Below are 24,059 nucleotides of genomic sequence, written 5' to 3' on the forward strand. Positions count from 1 at the left end.
GATGTGCTCATTTTCACCTCGGAGGTTAGTTCTGCACTCCCAGCAATTCTAAAAATAGCCTCCGCTTTCGGTCAAATATCTGGGTATGAGATAAATACAGCTAAGACCGAGATGATGGTTTGGAACGATGAGGAGAACGTCATTGGTGTACAGGCAGGCTCATCAATGCGGTACTTGGGTTTGAATATCGTAAAAGATATCAATAAAGTTTCCCAAGTCAATCTTTCAGCTGTAGTAAAGGACTGCCGTAAGCTTTTGCAATCATGGTCTCACCTCCCTCTTTCTTTGATTGGGAGGATTAACTTGCTTAAAATGTCGATTTTACCCAAAATATCCTTTTTATTTAACACTATTCCCTTATATTTTGATCAATCTTGTTTAGTCAAATTTCAGTCAGACATTTCATCGTTTATTTGGAACAACCACTTGCCGAGAATAGCTTGGAAGAAACTCAGGAGGCGAAGGGACAAGGGGGGATTGGCGGCCCCTGATTTAAAACTATACGCATGGGCGTTCCAGCTCTCCCATACCCGAATGCTGTTTAAGATCCCCACGGATCACGGGCTGGGCTTAATGTTTTCTGCTATGTTGGATGGTGAAGGTCTGGGTCACTCTGGTTTTCTTTTTAAATTCGGTAATCCGAAATTCTTTAAAAAAAATGAAATTGAAGGTCTTGCAAGGGCTTGCAAAAATGTGGGCATATGTAACAAAATCCATAAAACAGGGGTATTTTTGTGACAAAGCACCATTATGGGGGTTGCCTGAAAGTCCGGCTTGGCTAGGTGATACCTTAGCGACACCCTTGAGAGATGCAGGTTTGGAAGTTTGGGGAGACCTATTTTTTGATGGGGACCTACTCTCATGGGAACATCTTCGAACTAAGATCGGCCCCAATCTCTCACGATTTAAATACCTACAAATGGCCAGCTGGACTCAAGCACATAAACCATCACCCCATAGAGGGAATAAACTTGTTCTTGGTGGCTATAGCCTCCTTATTACCAATTTAGTGAACAGAGAGCCAGCCAAAAAAGAGGTCTCCCAATGGTATAAATTTACACTCAAGGAAATGGACGGGGACTTTAGCTTACCGGACTTGTTATGGGGTTCTTTAATCACCGGTCACAACTTGCAAGAACTGTGGGCTGACTCTTTTGAGCTTTTATGGAATATTGTGAAGCCATCTTGGCTGCGTAGAAATCATCTTTATACACTTCATAGGGCTTATTATTCTCCACTTAGGTTATCTAAATTCACCGAGGGTAACTCAGTCTCATGCGCTAAGTGTGGGCTTATCGCTGCATCAGATGCCCATATGTTTTTCGAGTGTCCCCGATTAGGCTCTTTTTGGGCAGCCATTGGTGACACCCTTACAACATCATTGGGGTTCAAGATTACTATAAACTTGCCTTTGGTGATATTTGGGCTTTTAGATGGACTTCAGATTTCAGCTAGGAGTTTGGTGTTCTACGCAGTACTGCTTGCAAGAAGGGAGATATGCAGAAGATGGAAAGACCCTTTGCCTCCCTCCTTCAGTGACTGGCAAGCCTATCTCTTGCAGACCTCCCGTATGGACCTTGCTAGGTCTGGTAACCAGAGTAAAAAGGCCTTTTGGTATTTGCTCTCATGGATGTAGTGGACTACCCGGGTTTTTTTTTTTTCTTTCCCCGGGTCCGATGATTACACTACCATGGGGTCCTTTGGCACACACCATCCGCACAGCCGTTGCCCGGTATTAGCCCGGCCCGTGTTGGATGCCATTCTGACTTAGATCTGGTCTTTGCCTTTCGGTCGGGTCAGTGACAGCTGAGGGAAGTTTCGCCCCCACCTTGTCCGCTTTTTTCCCTACCAGTTTGGATAAACTGAGACAGCTGTTAGTCGGCTAATCCGTTTTGGCATATAGACTCATGGTGGGTAGATACATTTTGTGACCCCCAGCAATTAATTCTGAGGCTAAGAACGGAGGCCGGCGAGAGACAGCAGACCTCCATCTCTGCGCTTTATTTCCAAGTTTGCAGCATTTTTTAGGTCTAAATGTACACACCACAGATGTCAAATAGACCTATTACTTAAAATATACAAAGTGGGGTTTGACTCTGCCGCTTTCAGCATTGCCTTTACTCGACCAGTCTATTCTAGCTGTGGGCTTGATCAATCAATCAATTAATCAATCAGGGGAATTGTAAGCGCTCTACTCACCCGTGAGGGTCTCAAGGTGCGCGGGGGGGGGGGGGGGGGGAGGTTAACAGCCCCGTTTAGTCGAAGTGCCAGGTCTTGAGTGTCTTCTTGAATATGTTCAGGGAGGGGGCGCGTCTGATGTCGATTGGGATCTTGTTCCAGGTCTTGGCCGCGATGTAGGAGAAGGTTCTTCCGCCTGTTCTGACTCTGTGGATGCGCAGGGTTTTGGCGAGGGCGAGGTTGGTGGAGCGGAGGGTTCTCTTGGGTACGTGGAAGGACATTCTCTCGTTGAGGAATTGGGGCCCGGTGTTGTGGAGACATTTGTAGGTGTGGGTTAGTAACTTGAAAGTAACTCCCTTCTCAATGGGGAGCCAGTGAAGGTTCCGTAGGTGCTGTGTGATGTGTTTGTGTCGAGGGATGCAGAGGACGAGTCTGGTTGTAGTGTTATGTATGGTCTGGAGCTTGCAGAGCAGAGACTTGTTGATCCCGGAGTGGAGGGCGTTTCCGTAGTCCAGTCTGCTGGTTATGAGTGTGTGGGTGATGTTCTTTCTTGAGTCGGGGGGGGATCCATTTGAAGGTCTTTCAGAGGATGCGGAGGGTGTTGAAGCAGCTGGAGGGGACAGTGTTGACCTGTCGGTTCATGGAGAGTGAGGAGTTGAGTTCGATGCAGAGGTTTCATACGTGGTCTGTGGGGGATGGAGGGCTGCCAAGGGTGGTGGTCCACCAGGTGTTGTCCCATGCAGGGGGGGAGGGTACGAGGATGAGGACCTCTGTCTTCTCAGAGTTGAGCTTCAGGTAGCTGTTGCTCATCCAGAATGTAACGTCCTCATTCCTTCCTGTAAGTTGAGTCTAGTGGTGCGTGGGGTCCTTGGTGAGGGAGAGGAGGAGCTGGGTGTCATTGGCGTAGGATACTATGCTGAGTCTGTGCTGTCTGACCATGGCAGCGAGTGGGGCCATGTATATGCTGAAGAGCGTGGGACTGAGCGATGATCCTTGGTGTACTCTGTAGTTGATGTCTGTGGGTTCGGAGAGGAAAGGTGGCAGCCCGATTCTTTGGTTTCTGCTGGTGAGGAACGAGCGGATCCAGTTGATAGCGGTTCTTTATATGCCTGCGTCCTGGAGTCTGGTGGTGAGCATGGGGTGGAAAACTGTGATGAACGCTGTTGAGAGGTCGAGTAGAATCAGGGCCATGGTGTGTTTTTGGTCGAGGCGAGTGCGGATGTCATCTGTGGCAGTGAGTAGGGTGCTCACGGTGTTGTGGTTGCTGCGGAATCCAGATTGGGAGGGGTCAAGGATGGAGTTTTCTTCAATTAATTTGGTTAGTTGTGCGTTGATGGTCTTCTCAGTGACTTTTGCCGCGAACGGGAGGAGGGAGATCGGTCAGTAGTTCTTGAGGTCCATGGGATCTGCGGAGGGCTTCTTGAGCAGGGGTCTGACTTCTGCGCATTTCCAGTCGTCAGGGAAAAATGCTGGTCTTGAAGGTGGCATTGATGGTGCGTCCTAGTTCTGGGGCGATGGTGGTGGCGGATCTGTGGTAGATGTGCAGTGGGCAGGGGTCTGTGGGAGCCCCTGAATGTATGCCTTTCATGGTCGAAGTGGTGTCTTTGGTGGTGAATGGGGTCCAGGAGGAGATGGTAGGTTGGCTGGTGTTGCTGGAGAAGGGAGTGGTTTCGAGTCAGGTGTCTGGTTGTTGAAATTGTCATAGAGGCTCTTGATTTTCAAATGGAAGTAAGATCCAAGCTTGTTGCAGAGGTCCTGGGAAGGGGTGATGTCCGTGATTTCGCTGGGGGGCTTGGTGAATCCCTGGATGGTGCTGAAGAGTTCCTTTGAGTTGCTGGAGTTGGCCAGGATTTTGTTTTGAATGAAGGTCCTTTTGGTGGTTCTGATTCGATGGTGGTATTCAGTCATGGCATTCTTTAAGGTGCTGCGGTCTTCCGACGTTTTGCTGTTTCTCCAGTTCTTCTTGAGACGTCTGCAGGTGCGCCTGGTTTCTTGGAGGTTGTGGTGAACCAGGTGGCCTTGCTGGGGTGCTGTCTGTCGGGGTTGAGTAGTGGTGAGCGCTTGTCTGCGCAGTTGGAGATTCATTCGTGTAGTTCCTTGGCTGTGAGATTGGCGTTGGTCGGGGTGGTGTCACGGTTGAGGGTGGAGTTGAGCTGCTTCTCAGTGACTTTGCTCCAGTTTTCGCGGAGGGCAGGGTGCAGGTTTGGGCGGCTTGGGTTTGTCGATGTGGAAGTGTACGCAGTGTTGGTCCGTCCATGGGGGTTGCATGCAGTGGCTGCTGTGGATATTGTTTCCTCCTGCAAAAATGGGGTCGAGGGTGTGTCCTGCCTTGTGGGTAGGCGTGGTGACGAGCTGTTTCAGTACGATGTTGGCGAGGGTGGTGAAGTTGGGGGTCGCTGGGGTTGTCGAGGTGGAAGTTTGCATCTCCGATGAGTACGTAGTCCACGGAGGCGATGGCGTGGGGTGCAATGAGGTCAGTGATGGTAGTGGCGAACGAAGCGCAGGGATCTGTAGGCGAGGGTTTCTCGAAGTGTGGTTCTAAGGCTGGTCTGGACCTGGAAGCTTGAGACTTTGTCAATCATGACTTGACTCAGCCCAGGAGAGTAGACATTTCACACCCAATGCTACTGGCTGTTAGCGTGCATCCCTTCATATCCAATCGAATGCTTGCACCGAATTGCCTGGGGTACTACTTCACAAGCATAGACCCTGTGTGCACTCCACAGTAGTCTCTTGGCTTTCCCTGTGCACTCTTTGCTGACCCCGCCCACAACTCTCTCACATCTCCCTCTCTCCTGTTTCTTCTTGTGTGTGCTCCTCCTAGCAGCTTCTCTTAAGTGTCAGCATGAATGGGTATTTCTTATTTCAAAGAAAGAACAAGCTTGCGGAGGCCAATGGTGGCGACGGGGTTAGCATTCCACCCTTCTAGAGGGACACGACATGTATGTAACCTATAACCCCGGTTAAAGTCAAGCAGAGCCTTAGCTCCACAAAATGGATGCTGCCACCGAGACACAAGTCTGCCCTCCTGCTGCTGGGAGTCCTCCCAGAGCCGGAGGCAAAGACAAAGGGTTTCATGCCAGGGGCGGTGCCAGCACCGTCCCAGACAGGGTTTTGTGTATTCTAGGTAGGCAGGGCTTCAGAGGAAGGTGACTGCAAGTGGCACCCCGGTGCTCACTGTGCATAGGCCGGCTGAAACCAGTTCCAGGGGCACTCCAGCCCCTGGCCTGGGGAAAGCCCGCCAAAGGAGAGGGGTGTAACCACCCCCCTCCTGGTCCCACCCATAGGGCAGGACTTAGTCGCGTGCCAGCCCCCTTTTCCCAGATAAAGGTAGGAGCAGGCCCCCTTCCAAATTAGATCATCTTTGGAATCAAGACACAACTTTCTGCGAAAGGACTTCAAGATTTCTTCTTCAAGATTCTCCCTTGTGGCTAAGGAGTAGTCACCCTGCATCCGCAGGCACCATCTAAAGAACACTGCGGTCTGCTGTAAGTCCTTCCTCCGGAATCCGACTGCCCAGCTCGACAAGACCCGGCTTCCCTGGCACCTCCGACCTCTACTCACCTCTACAGCCAAGCTGAGAACCGTGAGTGCGACGAGACCTCAAGGGACCGACTATTGCCAAGACTGCACGTCTTCTTCACAGCAAGCCCGCTGAGTAATCTCCTGGCGAGTGCTTTGGGGTCCGAGAAGCCCCGACCCTGAGCAGCTCCAGCACCGAAGAGCAGCCCCCCAGCATCTCCACGATCGGCGTGGGGCCCTTCTGCTTTTTGCTGCTCACCGCGTTGTTTGGCTACTAGCCCGCTGGCTTGTGGCCTTCTGAACGACGCCCGACGACATCACTGCTGCTGGTCTGGTTGCTCCAGACTGGCTCTTGCTCCCTTCCAGAAGAGGAGCACCCCGGACCCTCCTGGTCCACTCAAGACGCCATTTTGAGTCCACCGCGTGGGCTTGAATTAGCCAAGGCTTTGTTGCCCAATCCTGGGTTCTTCGACGCCGACAGCTTCATCCATCGTGGGACAGCTCGCCCCTCCATCCTGGTCGCCGACAACGCCTCCTGGTCCGTGAGATCTGCAGAGCACAGCGTCGCCCACTCACCTAGTCGAGGTGACTACCATCCGGTGCCCTCCTGGTGCCACCTGACTACTGGCTAGTAGTCACGAACTTGGTCCCCTCTGCTTTCAGGTGTCATCCATCTTCAAGATCCAGGCTTGGATCAACTCGAACTCTCTTCACTGGTCGCCTGCCAGCATCCTTCTTCCAGGCTCCTGGTTCGTCTACGAGGATTCCCAACGTCTTTTGAGACCTATGCAGCTGCAGCCCCTGGGCTAGGTAACTTCGGCATTTCGGTGCCCCAGCATAGCCCTCACTATCCAAGGGTCAGGATCCGCTGTTGTTTTCTTCCTACCAGGTCGGGTTCGCCCGTAAACACTAACTTTAACTTTGCTAGCTATCATAGACTTTGTCCCGCATCCCGCGTGAGAGTGCACACTCTGCACCCGAGTCCCCTGGGCCTCCTAGAAGTAATCTAACGATTCTATAGTCAAGTCCTAGCGATTCCAAAGCCTATTAGTACTGTACTTACCTGCTAGTAATTTCGCAATCCACTTTCAGAGTATATGGTTTTTCGTGCCCCTCGGGCATTTGTGTATACCGTGCTAACTTAAGTATTTTTATAAGAGTTTTGTTGTGTGCTTAGCTCCCTGACTCATAAAGAGTTCAGGGTAGTCTTGTTATAAATAAATACACTGTTTATTTTCATAACAACTTGTGTGGTGTCCTTTCACTGGGTGTTCAAGGGGTAATGTGATGGTAAAACAGCTGGCTTAACACGCCCTCTAGAGTCTTAGCCTTAGACTGCTCGTATCCATGCTACTAGGATAGCTGGTCTATAAGGTTGACTTACAACCAATCATCAATAAGGGTTGTTTGGACTGATATATAGTGATCACTAGAATAGTGAGCACTGCACATCAGGCCAACTTCTCACAGATGTGAAGACATTTCTCACAGAAGATAGGGTACAGTACCCTGCACTATCTTGATCATAATGAATTGTCAGAAGGAAACTTATTAAGGGCTAAGGCTTCCCGTTCTGAAGCCGTCCTTTCAAAAAAAGCCTGTTTTACCAATGGAGTGTCCCTTTTGACTATTCCTTCAGGACTGAAATACAGCTTAGGTCGACCCAAAGACTTAAAAGCAAGATTGATATAGACTCACCAAGAAATACTCATTGCTCCTTCAATGCCATACGATCGTGCATTATGAGCCTATTAAGCGTGAGGTCTTCTTTCAACCAGACTGACAGCAAGAAGTTTAGGGGGGAAGAGCAATCCAGCCTGTTATGTAACCAATGCCTACTTCTTCATGCAACATTTCTGGGGGGATGCTTGCAGGAACTTGCAGGAGGCCCCTAAGGAAAGAGTTTTCGACCTCCTGTAGCTAGGGACACGATACATGACCCCAAATCTCACAGCCATAGCTGGCCAGTGACACACATTTAGCCTTGTAGACTTTTAACTTTGGCTCTACATTAGTTTGGCCTAAGTGTCTACCTACAACGGCAACTCCCACAGTGGCCTATTTAAGTTTCAGTGAATTTATCGTCATCAGTGGTTGCCAAGAAAACCTGGAGTCTAAAAGAATCTCCAGGTAGGAAAAGTGCGTTAGTCTAGATGTAGAATGACCCTTCAACATGACTTTTTGAGCTGGTATTCCTAGGTGCCATCACAGATGGTTTGTGGAAAGATCTAGTCCTTCAATATAACCTACATACAGCTCTATCAGTCGTTGGAGCCCGTTGGCAGCCCTAGACATGAGGACAGGATAGCCCGCATTTAAAAGAACTGGAAAACGGCGAACACCGACTAATGGGACGTCTAGATCTTGTTCCAACGAGGCCGCCTCCAAACTATTAATATACAGAGTGAAGGAAAAGGGGGCCAAAATACACCCCTGGGGCACCCCTCTCTTCAATTCCACAGACGATAGGTACTCCCCCTCTGATCCAAATCTAAACATGGCGGAAAGGCCCTCACAGAGGGCTTGCAGGAAGGAAAGCAAGGCTGGCTCAACACCCATGGACCCAAGTACAGCCCACAACTTAGCGCTGTTGACACGATCGAAGGCTATACTGAGGTCCATGAAGGCCAAGTGGATCGACCTTCCTGTTGCGCTAGTATACTCGCTTGTCAGCAACCTAAGGTTAAGGGTCTGATCCACTGTCCGCCAGCCGTGCCTAAACCCGTACTGAATCTCGGAATCGCGATGCCAAGCGGTCCAACAAAACCCTCTCCAGGACCTTAACTTCACTGTCCACCAGGGATAAAGGGCGATAGCAAAGCAGGATCTGTCCTGCTCCCCTTCTTGGCAACTGGTACTATGATGGAGCTTTTCCAGCTGCTAGGCACCTTCCCTCTAGCGACGCGTTAAAGTGCTGCTTGAGCAAGGGGGCCCATTGATCCAACTCAGACGTAAACAAATCCCCTAGAATGCCATGTGGACCCGTGGCCTTCCCCTCAGGAATTGTTTGGATGGCTTTCTTAACCTCCATCCAATGAAAGTTCAGGCCTGGCTTCCTCCCTCCCCCGCATGGTGCAGGATCACTGCTCTCTTCCAAGTGATAGTCCCCTGTGGGGGAATGATCAAGGCCCGAGTACAGACCTGATCCATGGCAAAGATGGGGTGGTTCACAATCTGCCAAAACTTAGCAGAATCTGTCATGGCACAGGCTTCCATTAACCCCTTGGCCGCGGGGGTAATTCCCCCGCGGTGCTCGGGGCGGGGGACAGGGGGCGCGCACAGCGCTCCGGTGCTCGTGACGAGCCCTGGGCGTTCTGTCTAGAGCAGACATAAGGGCTCTGTGGGCCCTACTACAATCCTTGTCAAACCACCTACAAGGTGGTGCAGGTTGACCAGCAGATGGTACGACCAGGGCGGTCTTTATACTCCCAGCTAGGTTGTCAAATGCCTACTAAATATTAGAAACAGGGGCCACTTCATCTAGGCAAGTATTAAAATCCTACCTACGAGTGGAAAACAGGGTCCTTAAGAAATCCTCCGGAACCACCTTGCCCCACTTAAGTCTGCACACTTGACAACAGGGATAACTGGTTCTAGATACAGGGCTACTGTCCTATCCTAGGCACCGTTCCAGTTGAAATGTGCCAAAAGAAGATTACGATCACTCAGAGAATGCGTGGCGGTTTTAAACTCAATTAGAGAAGTTAAAAAGCAAGAAGAAACCAAAATATAGTCAATAGTAGAGGAGGCTGTCCTGTATCCCTTCAAGCTGGATTTGCTTCTGCTTTTGACAATAAACCTCTGATAATTTCAAAAATGGAAAATGTTTGAGTACTCAAACAAGCATGTTTGAAAAGGGTATACAATTTTCAGGTAGATCCTACCCTGAAATATCTGCACCGAAGATAGATCTGCACATTCAAAAATCTTTAGTTTAAATAAACCCGCTTACAGTGTTAAATGAGGTGTTGTGAGTGAAGAAAAAATGCTATATCCAATCATACGGATGCTAATAACTTTAAGAATCAGGCAATATACCTCTTTTTTTCCATATACAGTCCCATAGAGTAACTTCAATACAAGCACCATCCTTGAACTTCACAACCAGTAACCCAGGGAGCGGGGCGTGGGGACATCATCCCATTGTCTAGTCTTTGACTAGGACCTTCTGGGTGGGGTCATTGTAAACTGGGCTGGCCTGCTGGTCATCTCCACTGTTCAAAGGTCAGACGGCTCATTGTTAACCTCATTCTTTAAGCAGGAGGACTACTGCTTATGTACACATATGTATTTTATTTACAGTATCATCCAAAAAGGGACAGACAGGACGATTAGGGTTGTAGCTGAATACCGAAAACTGAAAGCCTTCTCCGCACCCAGTTAATTAGTTACCAATTCTTTGATCTACTCTACTTTATTAACAGTGCCTAGTTTGCATAAATAAATACGTGCAGAGGCACCAGATGTTTCCAAGGAGCCTGCCGCTGCACATGTCGAGCCTACACACACCAAGGCTGCCTGGTATAGTTTCAGCCTCTTGACTGTTTTCTTCCATCATCCTTACTTCCCGTCTCTGAATCGTATTTTATTTTTAAACTTTTATATAGCGCTAGGTTGACCCGTAGGTATCAGAGCGCTTCACATACACACTGTAAAAACAGAAGGAAATTGCATTACATAGTTGGAAGGCAGTATGGAAGCAAAACAGAGATAAAAAAGTACAACATGAAAAATAGGTACACAGTGCAGTGGAGGGAGAGAAAACAAACGAAGGTAGCTAACACAGTCCGGTCACCAACTATCCTTGAATGTCGAGCGAGAGACGAGTCAGCTCAGATAATTAAGTCTAGGTTAGTTGACGATGGTCAGGAAAGTATTTGTTAAGGAGATGGAGTTTCAGGTCCCTTTTGAAGCAGGAGAAGGAGGGGTTGCATCTGAGGATTCTAGGGAGAGCGTTCCACACCCTGGGAGTGTTGCCAGAAAACGATCGATACTGGGTGGTTTTCTTTTTCAGTTTCGGAGGGATAAGAAGGAGTGAGTTGGAGCTTCACAGAGTTCTGGATTTACCTGCTCTTACCAGTTTGTTGTTCAGGTAGTTGGGGGCCGGAGAGTGAACGGTTGTGTGTGTGATGCAGGCCAGCTTGTAAATACACCTCCCTTCCATGGGAAGCCAGTTGAGGGAGTTGAGAGCTGGAGTGATGTGTTCAATTTTTTTTTACTCCAGATATGAGTCGAGCGGACATGTTAAGCACTGCCCTTAGTGAGACTAGGTGAACTTTTGGAGTCCCTGTTAGGATGGCATTTCCCATAGTCGATTTTAGAGAGGACTAGGGTTTGAACTACTGTCATGAGGTCATCATGGGGAAGAAAAGGTTTCAATTTCTTGAGGTGTTTTAGAGAGAAAAGAACACCTTTTGCAGAGTTTTTGATGTGGGCCTCCATTGATAAATTCTTGTCAAGGGTGATGCCTGGAGACTTAACTGAGTCTGATAGGACGAGGGGGCAGTACTACTGCAAGTTCATTTTTCATCCATTTCCTCCATTTGTCATAGCTTTTCTATCTTCGTCTTACTTTCTCCTTTTGCTCCAAGCCAGATGATGAAAAAGAAGTCCCATCCCAAGGAATGAGCGGTGGTGGCCAACAAATGCTCAAATTAAGCACCAACCTAACCATAAATTGATTATGGAATTTTACACAGATAAATAAATGCCTACATTATTTGTATTCTATTAATATAGTAGAGTGCAATAAGTTTCCAGCGTGGAGTTGACTGTATTATGTACTGACTCCCTTAAACCTTCGCAAATACTTTTTGAATGTTACTTGATGCACCCCCACCCCTCCTGCTAGAAGGGTCCCTACATTTACCTCTCACTACGTTACATAATTTGCTCACCATGGCTATAGGCACAACAATCAGGTTTCAACTTCTACACAGTCATATACCCACCAGTATCCCTCATGTCCGATTGGTCAAAACTTTGATCAATCGCTAGGTTGAAAGTATGCAAATGTACTGCAGTAAAATAGTCACGTGGCACCCATGGTACTAATAAAACCACGACCCTCAACTGTGGTTGACGCAAGCTAGAGTATTGAAAGGACTTACTCATACACATGACTGTGTCAGCACCGCTTTTGCCTCATTCGTAGCATTACTAAATTTGCCACTGGGATACTCATCAGCCTACCAATTATCTGTCATTCCATCAAACAGACAACAAGCAGGTAACCTCTTAGACAAATCGAATTTACTACAATCCATTACCTAACACCCCTCTGTCTAACAGATAACTTTCTACCATCAAAGGCTATTTTAAAAAAGTAAATAAAAAATGAACTTTGCAAGTTTCCCACTTTGCATTTTTTTTTTTAAATCATGCAAAGCTGCAAGTTGTCCGACTTGGAGTACCCCTAAAATATAGCAAATCATAGAAGGTGAGTTGTCAAAATATCATTTTCATTATTTACCCTGATGATATGACACAATGTATCTGCCAGCTATTCTGTCTCCAAGTATTTAGTTTTGCTTTAGGATCATTTCATTTTCATCCAACAAATCATCCTATGATTGACTTCAGAGTGCTAAAAAAAAAAACATGACACCCCTAAACAAGACAGATTGCACACACAATTTCAATCACCTTTTTGAGAAAACATTCTTTTTAGAATTTTTTTTAGACAAGTTGAGAAAGTGTTTTTCTGTCTGGTATCTGTAACTGCCTCATATTTGTGACAATTTGAGGTGATGGTTCTCCTCCTGCACGCTAAACTCATATAGGGGTACATTAGGTTCTAAAGTTCTTATCCTTTTGACTTCTATGGACCAAGACTGAATATCTACTTGAAGAGAGGGACGCTGGGTTAAGGAATTCCTATAATTTAAACATCAAAACAATACACAAAAATGGAGAAAAAGTATACGTCAAACAAGTACATAATTATTAAATACAAAAATAGAAAATGTTAAAATGTTAATTTTAATTGGATTGTGACCGGTTTTTTAAATTTGATTTTATATCTAAAAGACAAAGAGATATGCTAGATTCCTTCGTATCACTTTGTCTTTTAGCTTTTAAAGCATGCTCTGCTTTCATCACCGCACACCCAAGTTTCAACTGTGGCCACCAATCATCCATACTAGATTCTGTTTAACCTAGTAGCACTGATCTCACAAAACAAGCTAAGGATACCAACTTAATTGCACTCTAACTCTGTGGTGGACAGCACACACAGAATCCTATCTCCTGACTTCTGTTAGCTAAGCAAAGTATTTTGCTTTGAGCGCCTCTATTATTGGTCAATGCACAATACTTTGGTAACATCTGAATATTAGCTAGGTTCAAAGCTGAGGTTTGGTACACTACACATACAGTATACCTTTACAGAAACACTTACCACATACTGTGAAATAAGCTTTTATGAATAGATCCCTATCACTCTGAGACTCAGGTCTTTGAGTGGACTCAGACGCTATAAAATCAGATGCCTCTGTTTCACAATAAATAATATTATCCTGCCTTTTCCTGCATATCTCTGAGGTTCCCATCCGAGAAAGCTAATATTAAATAATTTAAAGCAAATCTTGGAAAAATATCTATCTATAACGCCACCTGTAAACTTATAAGAAAGTTACTGGATAATAATTCTCTTGACAATTTTGTACCTTGTCCACCTTCAGTCTGGGATACATCCACTTTCTCAAAAATAACAGCATGAAGCAACTCTGAAAATTCACACCGTCGAACCATTTGGGCTATATTCTACAACGGAATGGCTATTCATTGTATAGTTTTTCAGTCTCCGGTTCAAATTGTATTTACATTTCTAACAGGTTCAAGCCCATGCCCAAAGAGGGATCTGTAAGTGCTTAAGATGACAGTTCAAACCTACTCAGAATTCAAGCAGGTTAATTTTCTCCTATTTCCTACATTTGTATTTCCACTCATTAATTATTCCTGAATCTGTTGAGGATATAAACAAAAAATGATGTACCGCTTGCTCTATTTCTGTTTATATCTGGGTTAGGCGCACACAGTCTAGGGCTGCTTTCAAAGTCAGACTTCATTTGCCTGTAAGCTCACTAGCACTGAACTCTAAGGGCAATACATTTCTTTATATCAACATTTGTATTTTCTTGGTAGAAAAGTGATGGATAAAAGAAGGGCCAGATATTGCATTTTTGGGAGTGGTGACATACAGCATAACAGGTTACACTAAGAAATCTTTCAAGCCTGTTTAGTCACAATGTCAGATGTGTCACTTTCGTCTAGAATGGACTTGTCCTTCTGAAGGTCGATGTAACAGGGAGTTCATCCAATCCCTTGATGACATGCTTAGATTGATGGAGCCAATTGAAATGTGATGCCCAATGTCCTTCCTTTCATCTACTAAGTGACCTGTATGTGCACCAACTTTGCTATAATTTGATCTTCACACTTTAATTAACAACCTTATTATGATGGGTAACTTTAGCATTCTTAAAATAAATTCAGCTACTAGCATTGGACAGAGAAAACCATGATCCACAGCAATCAACTTCATAATTTTGCTCTTATTACAAGGACAATATTGCTAAAACTGTCATATTCAGGATAAAATGGCAAAATTATGATCAATCGGGGTTTAATCTGCCACTATAGCGAAGAAAACTACTCCTGTCGAAACATATTCCATCGACTGTCACAAATACCCAACATCAAACATTTTGCAGTCAACTGTGTGAACTTCAGATAGTAGCTGATCATTTCTGAGAAATTATTTCCAAAACAACTAAAAATCCCTGCAATTGCAACCTGTCTGGAGTGTGGAAGGATGAGGTTTTACCAGGGTAAGAGGAGGGGTCAACTACTGCTTTGTAGACAGGAATATTAAATTAAGAAAGGGCGCGGCTGCTGACCGAGAGTCAGCAGGCTGTGAGATGGAGGGCTGGGGTTGAGGAAGTGTGAAAAAGCACTTGGGTTGCCAAATTGATGTCCTGTGTGTAAACTGTTACCGTAATCTAGTTTAGTCATCACTGTATCGGTCTCATAATTATGTCACAATGACAGACTTTGTTCTCTTCCTACACTCTACAAGATATGAAGATTTTTGTAGTTTTGAAAGGAGTTTTTAAATGCTGAGCAGCTGGGACTGGGCAGTTACCTTCAAGAATCAAAGAGGATTCTAACTTGACTGTGTAGGAGGGAGACAGGATGTAAGGTTAAAAGAGATAAGAGGAATAGAAATTTGGAGTGTGGTGATGTGGGAAAGACAGATTTCAGCTTTCAGAAGAGTTAAGAATGGTGGACATCAGTATGGTACAGAGACATGGCCACTCACAAGCAATGGCTAATGTAGCCCGTTAATACGGCAGACTGGGAAGGAGGCAATCATAACGACTGTCAACCTAGAAACCAAAATTGGGAAGTCTGTGTTGGAGAAGGAACTAGGAAATTATTTCCAGGGAAAATCTGTATCCAGAAAAACTTGTATCGAGTAAAATTAGCATTGAAAGCCTAGCTCGTGAAAGTCTCATGGTACTTTCAGATACTGAAATTAGCCCTGGAAGAGCTGTGCTGTATTGAAAATCAAAACTGGCTGCAGGAAAAATCTCAAATTAGCCCGATAGTGCAGGAGGAAGAAACTAGAAGTGGGCCATGGAGGATCCCATGGCGGAGTGAGGGCAGCCGTCCAGCTACAAAAGTAGCCCCAAGCATGCAGTCACTGGGAAAACATCAGAATAGCACGTTGAGCTGTTGAAGTTAACCAACAAAACAAGCTTCCATGGACCTTTGAGCCGACTATGCAAAAAAATGCAGCTTTTACCTATACAGATCTGTCTTCCGCCCTGGCTTCGCTCCAAGAATAGATTTCACATTCAGAGTCTTACAACAGCCATCTGCACTGCGTGCAGAACTTAAGCTTCATTTCCTGGTGCACCTCCATATAAAACATCACATCCCTCCTACCTTATAATCCCTAGGTTTTCCCCACTGCCTACTGGGGACTATCTACGTCATCATGCTCTGCTTAACCAAGAAGAGAGCAATGCGTTTTGATCAGGTTAGTCGGGAGCCAATGGTTCTAAAATCTAACAAAAAACATTTTTCTCATTTAGAAGGCATAAGGAAAAGTAAATGGAGTGCTTTCGTTTTTTTTGCTTCTCTGTCTAAGGTAGAGGAACCTCCCTCCATCCACATTTTATGTGCAAGAGAGTAAAACTGGATGCAAGGAAAGGCTGTGAAATGTTCTCTTTAAGGCGCGGCTTGCAATCTTTTCAGCTCTAGATTAATCCTGTGATTACATTTTCAGTCTATTCACAGCCAGAGAATGAGGTTAGTGCTATGTTGGCAACACATAAACCAGTCACTGACTCTCACTGAGGAGTCCTCACTCGCCAGTAACCCTCAGTGAAGAATGTGCAGGAGTTTGGTTCAACTACCAAGTAACTGGGACCACCATGGTCTTTGAACTAGCCTTGGACCTCACAGGTCCAGGGGAGATCACAAAATATCTACTGAACCACAGTAGGGAACTGAATAACAGGCAAGAATGGGCGACTGACGGTTGACTACTTGATCATAACACAATGGGCTTTGTGTTTGGTGCAAGTAGGAAGCCCTACATTACAGAACAAGCCTTTGTCTTCTAGACAACATTTAGAGGGAACAACTATCCTATATTATATCCCTACTCCAAACTCTACTAAACACACATGAAATCAAGAGCACAAACCTAACACAACTAATGCACAAGAAAAAGAAAAAAAAAGTAGTCAACTACTAATCTTGGATTCCGGAGTAGCGGGCTACTGGCTGAAAAAGCAACTCAATGCCTCATCGCAAGCTTCATATGAATACATTTACAATTGCCTGCTGCACAGGATCAATAAAACAGTGAAAAAAATAGAAAACAACACAGCCTTGGAAACATCGCCTCTGCTGCAGTAAGTGATAGCATAATGTTGGCCCAGGTCACGATTACGAACTGCATGAAGTGGGAAAACTCCTAGTAATTGGGTTACGGGAGAGTTGTCCTTAAATGAAATAGGCTCAAGAAAAGAACTTGATTGTTCAGGTAGATGGGGAACAATACCATTGTTTCTGATCTACTGTAATGTTCCAAGGACAAATTTTCATCCAGGAATTAACATATGAACAAATAACATACCAGCATTCGGTTAGATACATCACTGTAACCAGTGACAGCTCCGGCGCTAAGGCGGAGGTGCATTGCCCCACTGCATAAAAAGGTAACTAAAATAAAAATAACGTATAGTTATTGTCATTTTATTGTTCCTATTGCATGCAGCCTGTGTGCAGTGTGGGGCAGGGCTGGCCAGAGCAGGGGTGGGGTGGTGTGCATTCCCAAAGTGCGTATGAACTCTTTGGCCGGCCCTCTTGGGCCGACCAACCAGTTCATGCGCACTTTGCATGTTCCAACCAGGCTGCATTACACAGCCTGTTAGGAACATGCTCAGGCTCCCTGTTACGGTCTGAGCACCGATCCATGGGGCTCAGACAAATCACAATGCTGCCATGCAATGTTGTGATTGCTCAGAGGAGCCTGTGTGTCGGGTGCTTCCCGCTGCCGTCCGGATTGCAGGAAGGAAGAGCACGCAGGAGAGGCTGCAGCTGGACGTTCTAAGGTCCTTTTTTTTTGTTTGTTAGTTAACCCCCTCCTCCCCTGCTCCACCCCCCCCCCCTGCCCGGTAGCAGCCCCTACTGAATGTAACTGAAAGCAAATAAATAAGACAACTCTCTTGGGTAAATTGTTAGTTGTACAAAAATCACTATTTCCTTATCTCATACTTTCATACTCATCCAGGCACAATCCAGGACCCCCAGACCCTACTAGTCAATCAACACATATATGATGAGAATGGCAAAGAAATACATAAAAAGGTTATTTTATTTTAAGTTCAATTTCTATATCAAAGTTTTCATATAAAAACACTTCAAGTACATGAAGAATTACATTAAAAACAATACATCATTATAAAAACTGTGAGAGACAGCAAAACTTCAGTGTAAACAAATAATCACATCAATAGTAAAGTTGTTTCCTATGGAATGTATCTACTCATGTATGTTGGAGTCTACAGCCCTCTATATTCTATTAGACCCCCACACATTCCTTGGATACAACCAAATACTGTAAACAAATGCGTCGACGCGTTTCGGTGGTACTATTCTTATTACGACCACCTTCTTCAAGACAAAATACAATCCCCAGCCTGATTTGCGGCAGGAAGCCGCGGGATACCACTTCCGCGCCAGGAGGCGCTACAAAGTCCCCCAGCAGTCCCAGGGGAGCGGGCGGCCACTAGCCACGGACCTGTGAAGCCCTGTGTGGCTCGGAGCACTTACCCTCCACTGTAGCGGGACCCTGCCAGCTGTCTCCCCCCGCCGCCGCAGCCCCTGACATCGCGCTGCGGCAGCCGTGCGGGGGAGACTACAATCCCTAGCCTGATTTGCGGCAGGAAGCCGCGGGATACCACTTCCGCGCCAGGAGGCGCTACAAAGTCCCCCAACAGTCCCGCGTCGCTGGAGCGCGCGGGAGCGCCGGGCTAAGCCCGGGCAAAGGGCGGGCCCTCTGTGGCACTCAGAGGCACGAGGAGGACGGGACGGGCCACGTTTCCTGGCCCCATAGCAATAGAGGGTACAGTTATAGATACCATGTACATGACTATTCGCGGACATTCCTGGTTTTTATTTATTTTTCTTTTTCAGTGTCATATAAGGGGGCATACCAAACTCCCATAGCACTACCAGAGAATGGAACATCTTTTTCAGAGTTATGCATCACCCACCAATACCTGCGAAATTGATATTGATGACCGTTCCCAATTGTTATCCCCGTCACACACCCCAGCTAGCTTGCCAATCTTGTCCTACTGGGAGGAATTAAATGCTCTGTGTGGGACTAAGTTCATCCCAATAACATCCCCCCCGTAAAAGGCCTTACTACTAACGCTCCCTCTGATAGAACTTGTGAACCTCCCCTACCACCCAATGAGGATAACATTCAGGCCACTGTGGTGTTGCCGGCCCAAAGTATGAAAAGGAAACATGACGGGACAAATGATTGCGAGCTCCAACCTAAAAATCAAAAACTCTGTATCGATCCCCCAACGCCTGCCACAAACTCCATCATACCCAGGGGGGTCGCTGAACGCTTGGATGATCCTCTATTGCAATTAATGCCTCAGCTTGAACAATTGTTAAAATCTGTAATGGCACCCCTGCTAGAACGAATTACTTCTTTAGGGGATAGGCTGACAAGTATAGAGATGGCTATTAAGACTAACTCTTCATCTGTTATAAATATGGCAATACCCAATTGTACCACTTCACCTACTGTACCTGCAGGCCCTATGCTGACGGACATAACAAAATCTGCTTCCGTTGATAGACAACTTCCCAGCATGCTACCCCTAATTGATACTAGAACTGGCCGTAATCCCTTGAACAACTCAAAAATAAATGTCCGGACTACTAAACAGCCCCCTAAGTGCCAACCTCCACTGGTCACTAAAATTGTCCCCAAACCCTTATTAACAAACTACCCAGCCGCTAGAGCAGAGCCAAACAGAGCAGCACATATAGACCTGCCCCCGGAAGCCGCCCCCTTTGTGCTAGTTCTCTCTGGAGTACCAGCTCCCTCACGCAGGAAACCCGAGAGATACCAGGACCTATTACACAAGGTCACCTTCTGGCTAGATAAAAATAGACCACTGCCACCCAATAAGGATGGAGGTATACTGAGTGCCAGAAGGGTGGGCTGGTTAGGCTCTCTACCTAAGGACATTCCCGGGGACCTAATCCTTGTTAAATTTAGGAATAGGAACACTGTCCCCTATTTACGATCCTGCCAGCCCCACAAAGGTGACGGCCCCATCTCCATTTGGGATTTGTATGATTTTTATCCATGTACCTCATACTGCTCCCCTCGAAGATCTACAGTATAAACACTGTAATGCTTGAGTAATGAAGTTTACTCTTCAAACTAGTATTCTGATAACTTGCACGAAGAGCCAGTAGCTGAGTGACAATTTTACCAACATATATTTCCTGGGTAGCATTCTTGAATTGACTTTTATTAATTGTATTAACGTGTACTTAAACGTCTTTTACTGTCATTTATTTGTTTTTAAACAAGACTCTTGAAAATTCTAACTGTATGTATAAATTTGTATATATTAGATATGTGTTTTGTGTATGTATTTTATATGCTTGTCTTTTATGAAGGAAAACTTCGAAATAAAGACGTTAAACTGGAACTGGACAAAATATATTGTGCAGTCTCCCTTGAAAAAGTTCCTGAGTTTTTCCCTTGGGTGGACCTGATGATTCAATGTCCTCCGCTTGTGGTAGGCGGGCCTCACTTAGGCTCCAAACGCCAGCTATATAGTTTCTATTCCTGGGTGGGGATCCTGCGTTTATTTTTTCAATTCTTATGATTTTCTCCACCTTCTTGATCCTATGTGGCAATCCGTTATATTTGTGAAGATCTGCCAACTATTGTTATAGCTCGCACTTATTCCGCTGTTATATTATTTTCATAGGAGTGTTATCCCCAGATACCTTCATAATAGATCAGGCCGCATGCTTGAGTAAGCGTCAGATTGTACAGGTCGTACCTCACCAACAGTCAAGCCTTTTGGTGTAACTGAAAGCATACATGAAATGCATCATTGAAACCTAAGACTTTCTCTGCACAATTTTTTTCCCCACAGTGCCATCTTCAATCATAACAAAGTCTTTAGACAGTAAAGGCCTCCCATGATGCCGAAATAATAAAGACAGTCGAAGAAACCTAGTTAGTAAATATCAATCAGAACACCTAATAGTGAAAGGTGCTGAGAAAACCGCGATAACAAAGGCTGCAACCAAAGCACTATAGTAGGGGCCTCTCCAAAAGAGTAGCTACTGAAGGCCATTTAAGAAGCCTAGATAAGGAAGAGATTTCAATTACCATATGTAGTGAAGGCCTTTCAAGAAGCATCTCTAGTGTGGACGCTTCACAAGGCCTAGATAGTAAAGATGTTTCAAGAAATGTGGATAGCGAGTGTGTTTCAAGAAGCCTAGATAATGAAAACATTTCATGAAATCTAGTTAGTTAGATAGTGAATGTTTCAAGAATCCTAGATAGTGAAGACGTTTCACAAAATCTAGATAGTGAGAATGTTTCAAGAAGCCTAGATAGTGAGGATGGTTCACGAAGCCTAGATTGTAAAGATGTTTCAAGACTCCTAGACAGTGAAGATGTTTCAAGAAATCTAGATAGTGAGGATGTTTCATACAGCTTAGATTGTAAAGAAGTTTCAAGAATCCTAGAGACTGAAGACGTTTGAAGAAGCCTAGATAGTGAAATGTTTTCAGAATCCTAAATAGTGACATGTTTCCAGAATTCTAGCTAGTGAAGACGTTTCCAGATTCCTAGATAGTAAAGTTGTTTCCAGATTCCTAGATAGTGAAGTTGTTTCCAGATTCCTAGATAGTGAAGTTGTTTCCAGATTCCTAGATAGTGAAGATGTTTCCAGAATCATAAATAGTGAGGATGTTTCAAGAAGCCTAGAAAGTGAAGGTTTTTCAAGAAATGTAGATAGTGAAAATGTTTCAAGAAATCTATATAGTGGATATGTTTCAAGAATCCTATATTGTGAAGATGTTTCAAGAGGATTAGATTGTTAAAATGTTTCAAGAAGCTTACATTGTACAGATGTTTCAAGAAGCTTAGATTGTACAGATGTTTCAAGAAGCGTAGATTGTGAAGATGCGTCAAGAAGCCTAGATAGTAAAGATGCTTCAAGACTCCTAGACAATGAAGATGTTTCAAGAAATCTAGATAGTGAGGATGGTTCACGAAGCTTAGATTGTGAAGAAGTTTCAAGAATTCTAGATACTGATGATGTTTCAAGAAGCCTAGATAGTGAAGCCATTTACAGAATCCTAGCTAGCGAAGATGTTTCAAGAAATCTAGATAGTGAATATGTTTCAAGATTCCTAGATAGTGAAGAGGTTTTAAGAAATCTAGATAGTGAAGGTGTTTCATGAAATCTGATAGTGAGGATGTTTCAAGAAACCTAGAAAGTGAGTGTTTTTCAAGACTGCTAGATAGTGAAGATGATCCAAGAAGCCTAGATAGTGAAGCCATTTCCAGAATCCTAGCTAGTGAAGATAGTTCCTGAAATTTAGATAGTAAAAGTGTTTCAAGAAGCAATGATAATAAAAGCCTTGCCAGAATCCTAGACGGTGAAGGTGTTTCAAGAAGCCTGGAAGGATATTGTTGCCATGGAATCCAACAAAGTGAACGCTTCTTAAGATATGTAGGTAATGTAGTTTGCCTGTGAATCCTAGCCATCATGGCTACAGTGCAACATTCCCCAGGAAAGTGTAGATGAAACCTAGATAGCGGAGGCTTCTTTAAAATTTTTATCAACAGTTAACAAACTCTAACTACTTTATATAACCTCTGAACTCTGCATCATATGCTTGCCCCAATAATATTTGATTCTATTTTTGGCAGGTTAACCTGTGTGTTAAGAGTTGCAACACAAGTTCAAATTGTCTCCAATTGAGGACAAGATCAAACCAACCAACAAATCTAAAAATATTAAGCTAACTGAAGAATAAAAAAATCAACGCAAGAAAAAAAAAACACATGAAAATAAAAATGTCCTTGCATGGACTAACCCATAAACAGAATTGGTGCAGCACAAGCGCCTGTCAAAGAAAAGGTCATTACAATTTGGTAGAACATTACACATGAATTAGTGGCCGCTGCTTAATTTGTGCAGGACACTAATTTATGGGAACTGTGCTTTTTCTTCATCATCATCAGACTGACCCAGAGCAAGCAAGAGCCAGGTTGAATTGAGAGAAATGAGGACGAGAAAGCAGGGAAATAGTGACAAAGGGAGAAATCAGGGATGAAAAAGAGACTGCAATCTATCATTATGGCGCAGTGGGATCTTCACACCTATCAGCCACGGTGCCACTGCCCCTACTGGACCAATAACTACAGACTCGGCACTAGGTGTTTTTTAGTGAACAACGATTGAGGTGCACATTAAAGAGCCTTCCAGGCCTTTGCATTGTACAACCTTGTGTTCCTTGGTTGTTTAAACACACTTGTGGTCTGCCCCACCACTCACCAAGTCAAACAAGGTGTGTACAGAAGAAGCAATCTGCGGCCTTGTTTGCTCTGGGAGGGAAGAGAGCATTTGCATTTAATTTCAGATGCAAGAGGGGGTGCATGTTAAACCTAAGCTTCTTTTTCTTTAAGAAGTATTTTTTTCAGCCATTTTAGCCTGATTTAGGCAGGTGGCGACATCTTGCCCACTGCACAGCAAGCCCGGGCTCCTGTACTGCAGCAACACAAACAACTGGCAATGATTCAAAGTCTCTTGCCTAACAATTAACCAAAAGAGACCGAAAGGGGGGAGGGGAGGTAACTTACCTTTAAACACAAAGTTGTAGTCCTCTTCCTCGGTGCCCATCGCCCACCTGGCACTGCCTCGTCCGCTTTTCACACTACAACTTTTAGGAGAAAAGCTTGTTTCTGGTCCCAAGCCTGGGAGAAAGAAAGGACGGTGGCCGGCGAGCGCCTTCCTTGGCAGCGAGTGAACTCGAGAAATGGCGCAGCACAGAGTCTCTAGCGGGGGTGGCGGTGCTGGGCGCCGGCTCCTGGCGGGGTCTCTCTCTCTCGGGCAGGTGCAAGCGCACAGGTAGAGCCGAGGGTGCAGCCGTGACTCAGTAGGGGTGTACCTCGGCGCTCCCCCGCCCACCGCCGCGCTCTCTGTTTGGTTAAGTGTCACTTGACAGGTCGAGCAGGTAGAGTGGAGCCCGCGACTCTTGTTCCGGATAATTGCCCGGGCACCGGGCTCACGCCCAGCCCTGCGTCGGCCATTGCATTATTGATGGGGCCTCGGCAGGGAGGGGCGCGCGCGCCGTCTCTCTCACGCGCGCTTACAAATGAGGCAGGTGAGGTAGGTTCATGGACAGACCAGTGGGTCAGTTCGTTGTATTATTAATGGGGGTCACGGCAGGGAGGGGCGCGCGCCGTGTCTCTCGCGCACGCGTTCAAATGAGGCAGGTGCGGTTCCTGGAGAGGCCAGGTGGGTCACCAGAGCTGGGTGAGACCAGACACTGGTTGTGTTTTTTTTCTTCCTTTTTACATAGCGCAAACGTGACCCAAGGGCATTAAACCTGAGACCTAGACGTCATATATACATTTTTAGGCACGTGAAGGGTTAAATGATTTGCCCAGAATCACACGCTGTTGAGCCTACTAGCCAGGGGTTCGAGGCTGGCTCCCAATAGTTCCCAAGTTGGCACATCTCCAAAATAATTCCAATATAGGCGTAAGAGTG

At 45.5% G+C, this 24,059-nt stretch overlaps 1 protein-coding gene across 1 annotated transcript in view; it reads right to left on the reverse strand.

Annotated features, from left to right (window-relative positions):
- The window catches only part of RAB25 (RAB25, member RAS oncogene family), a 60,002-nt gene extending 36,159 nt beyond the window's left edge, over window positions 1-23,843 (reverse strand). Inside the window, exon 1 of the mRNA XM_078670199.1 lies at window positions 23,147-23,843. Coding sequence (XP_078526325.1) covers window positions 23,147-23,186 — 40 coding nt within the window. The 5' untranslated portion in view covers window positions 23,187-23,843. The remainder of the gene's footprint in view (window positions 1-23,146) is intronic.
- Window positions 23,844-24,059: the final 216 nt, after the last annotated feature.

Source organism: Lissotriton helveticus, chromosome 12 (genome assembly GCF_964261635.1).
Source record: "Lissotriton helveticus chromosome 12, aLisHel1.1, whole genome shotgun sequence".
NCBI classification, from domain to species: domain Eukaryota; kingdom Metazoa; phylum Chordata; class Amphibia; order Caudata; family Salamandridae; genus Lissotriton; species Lissotriton helveticus.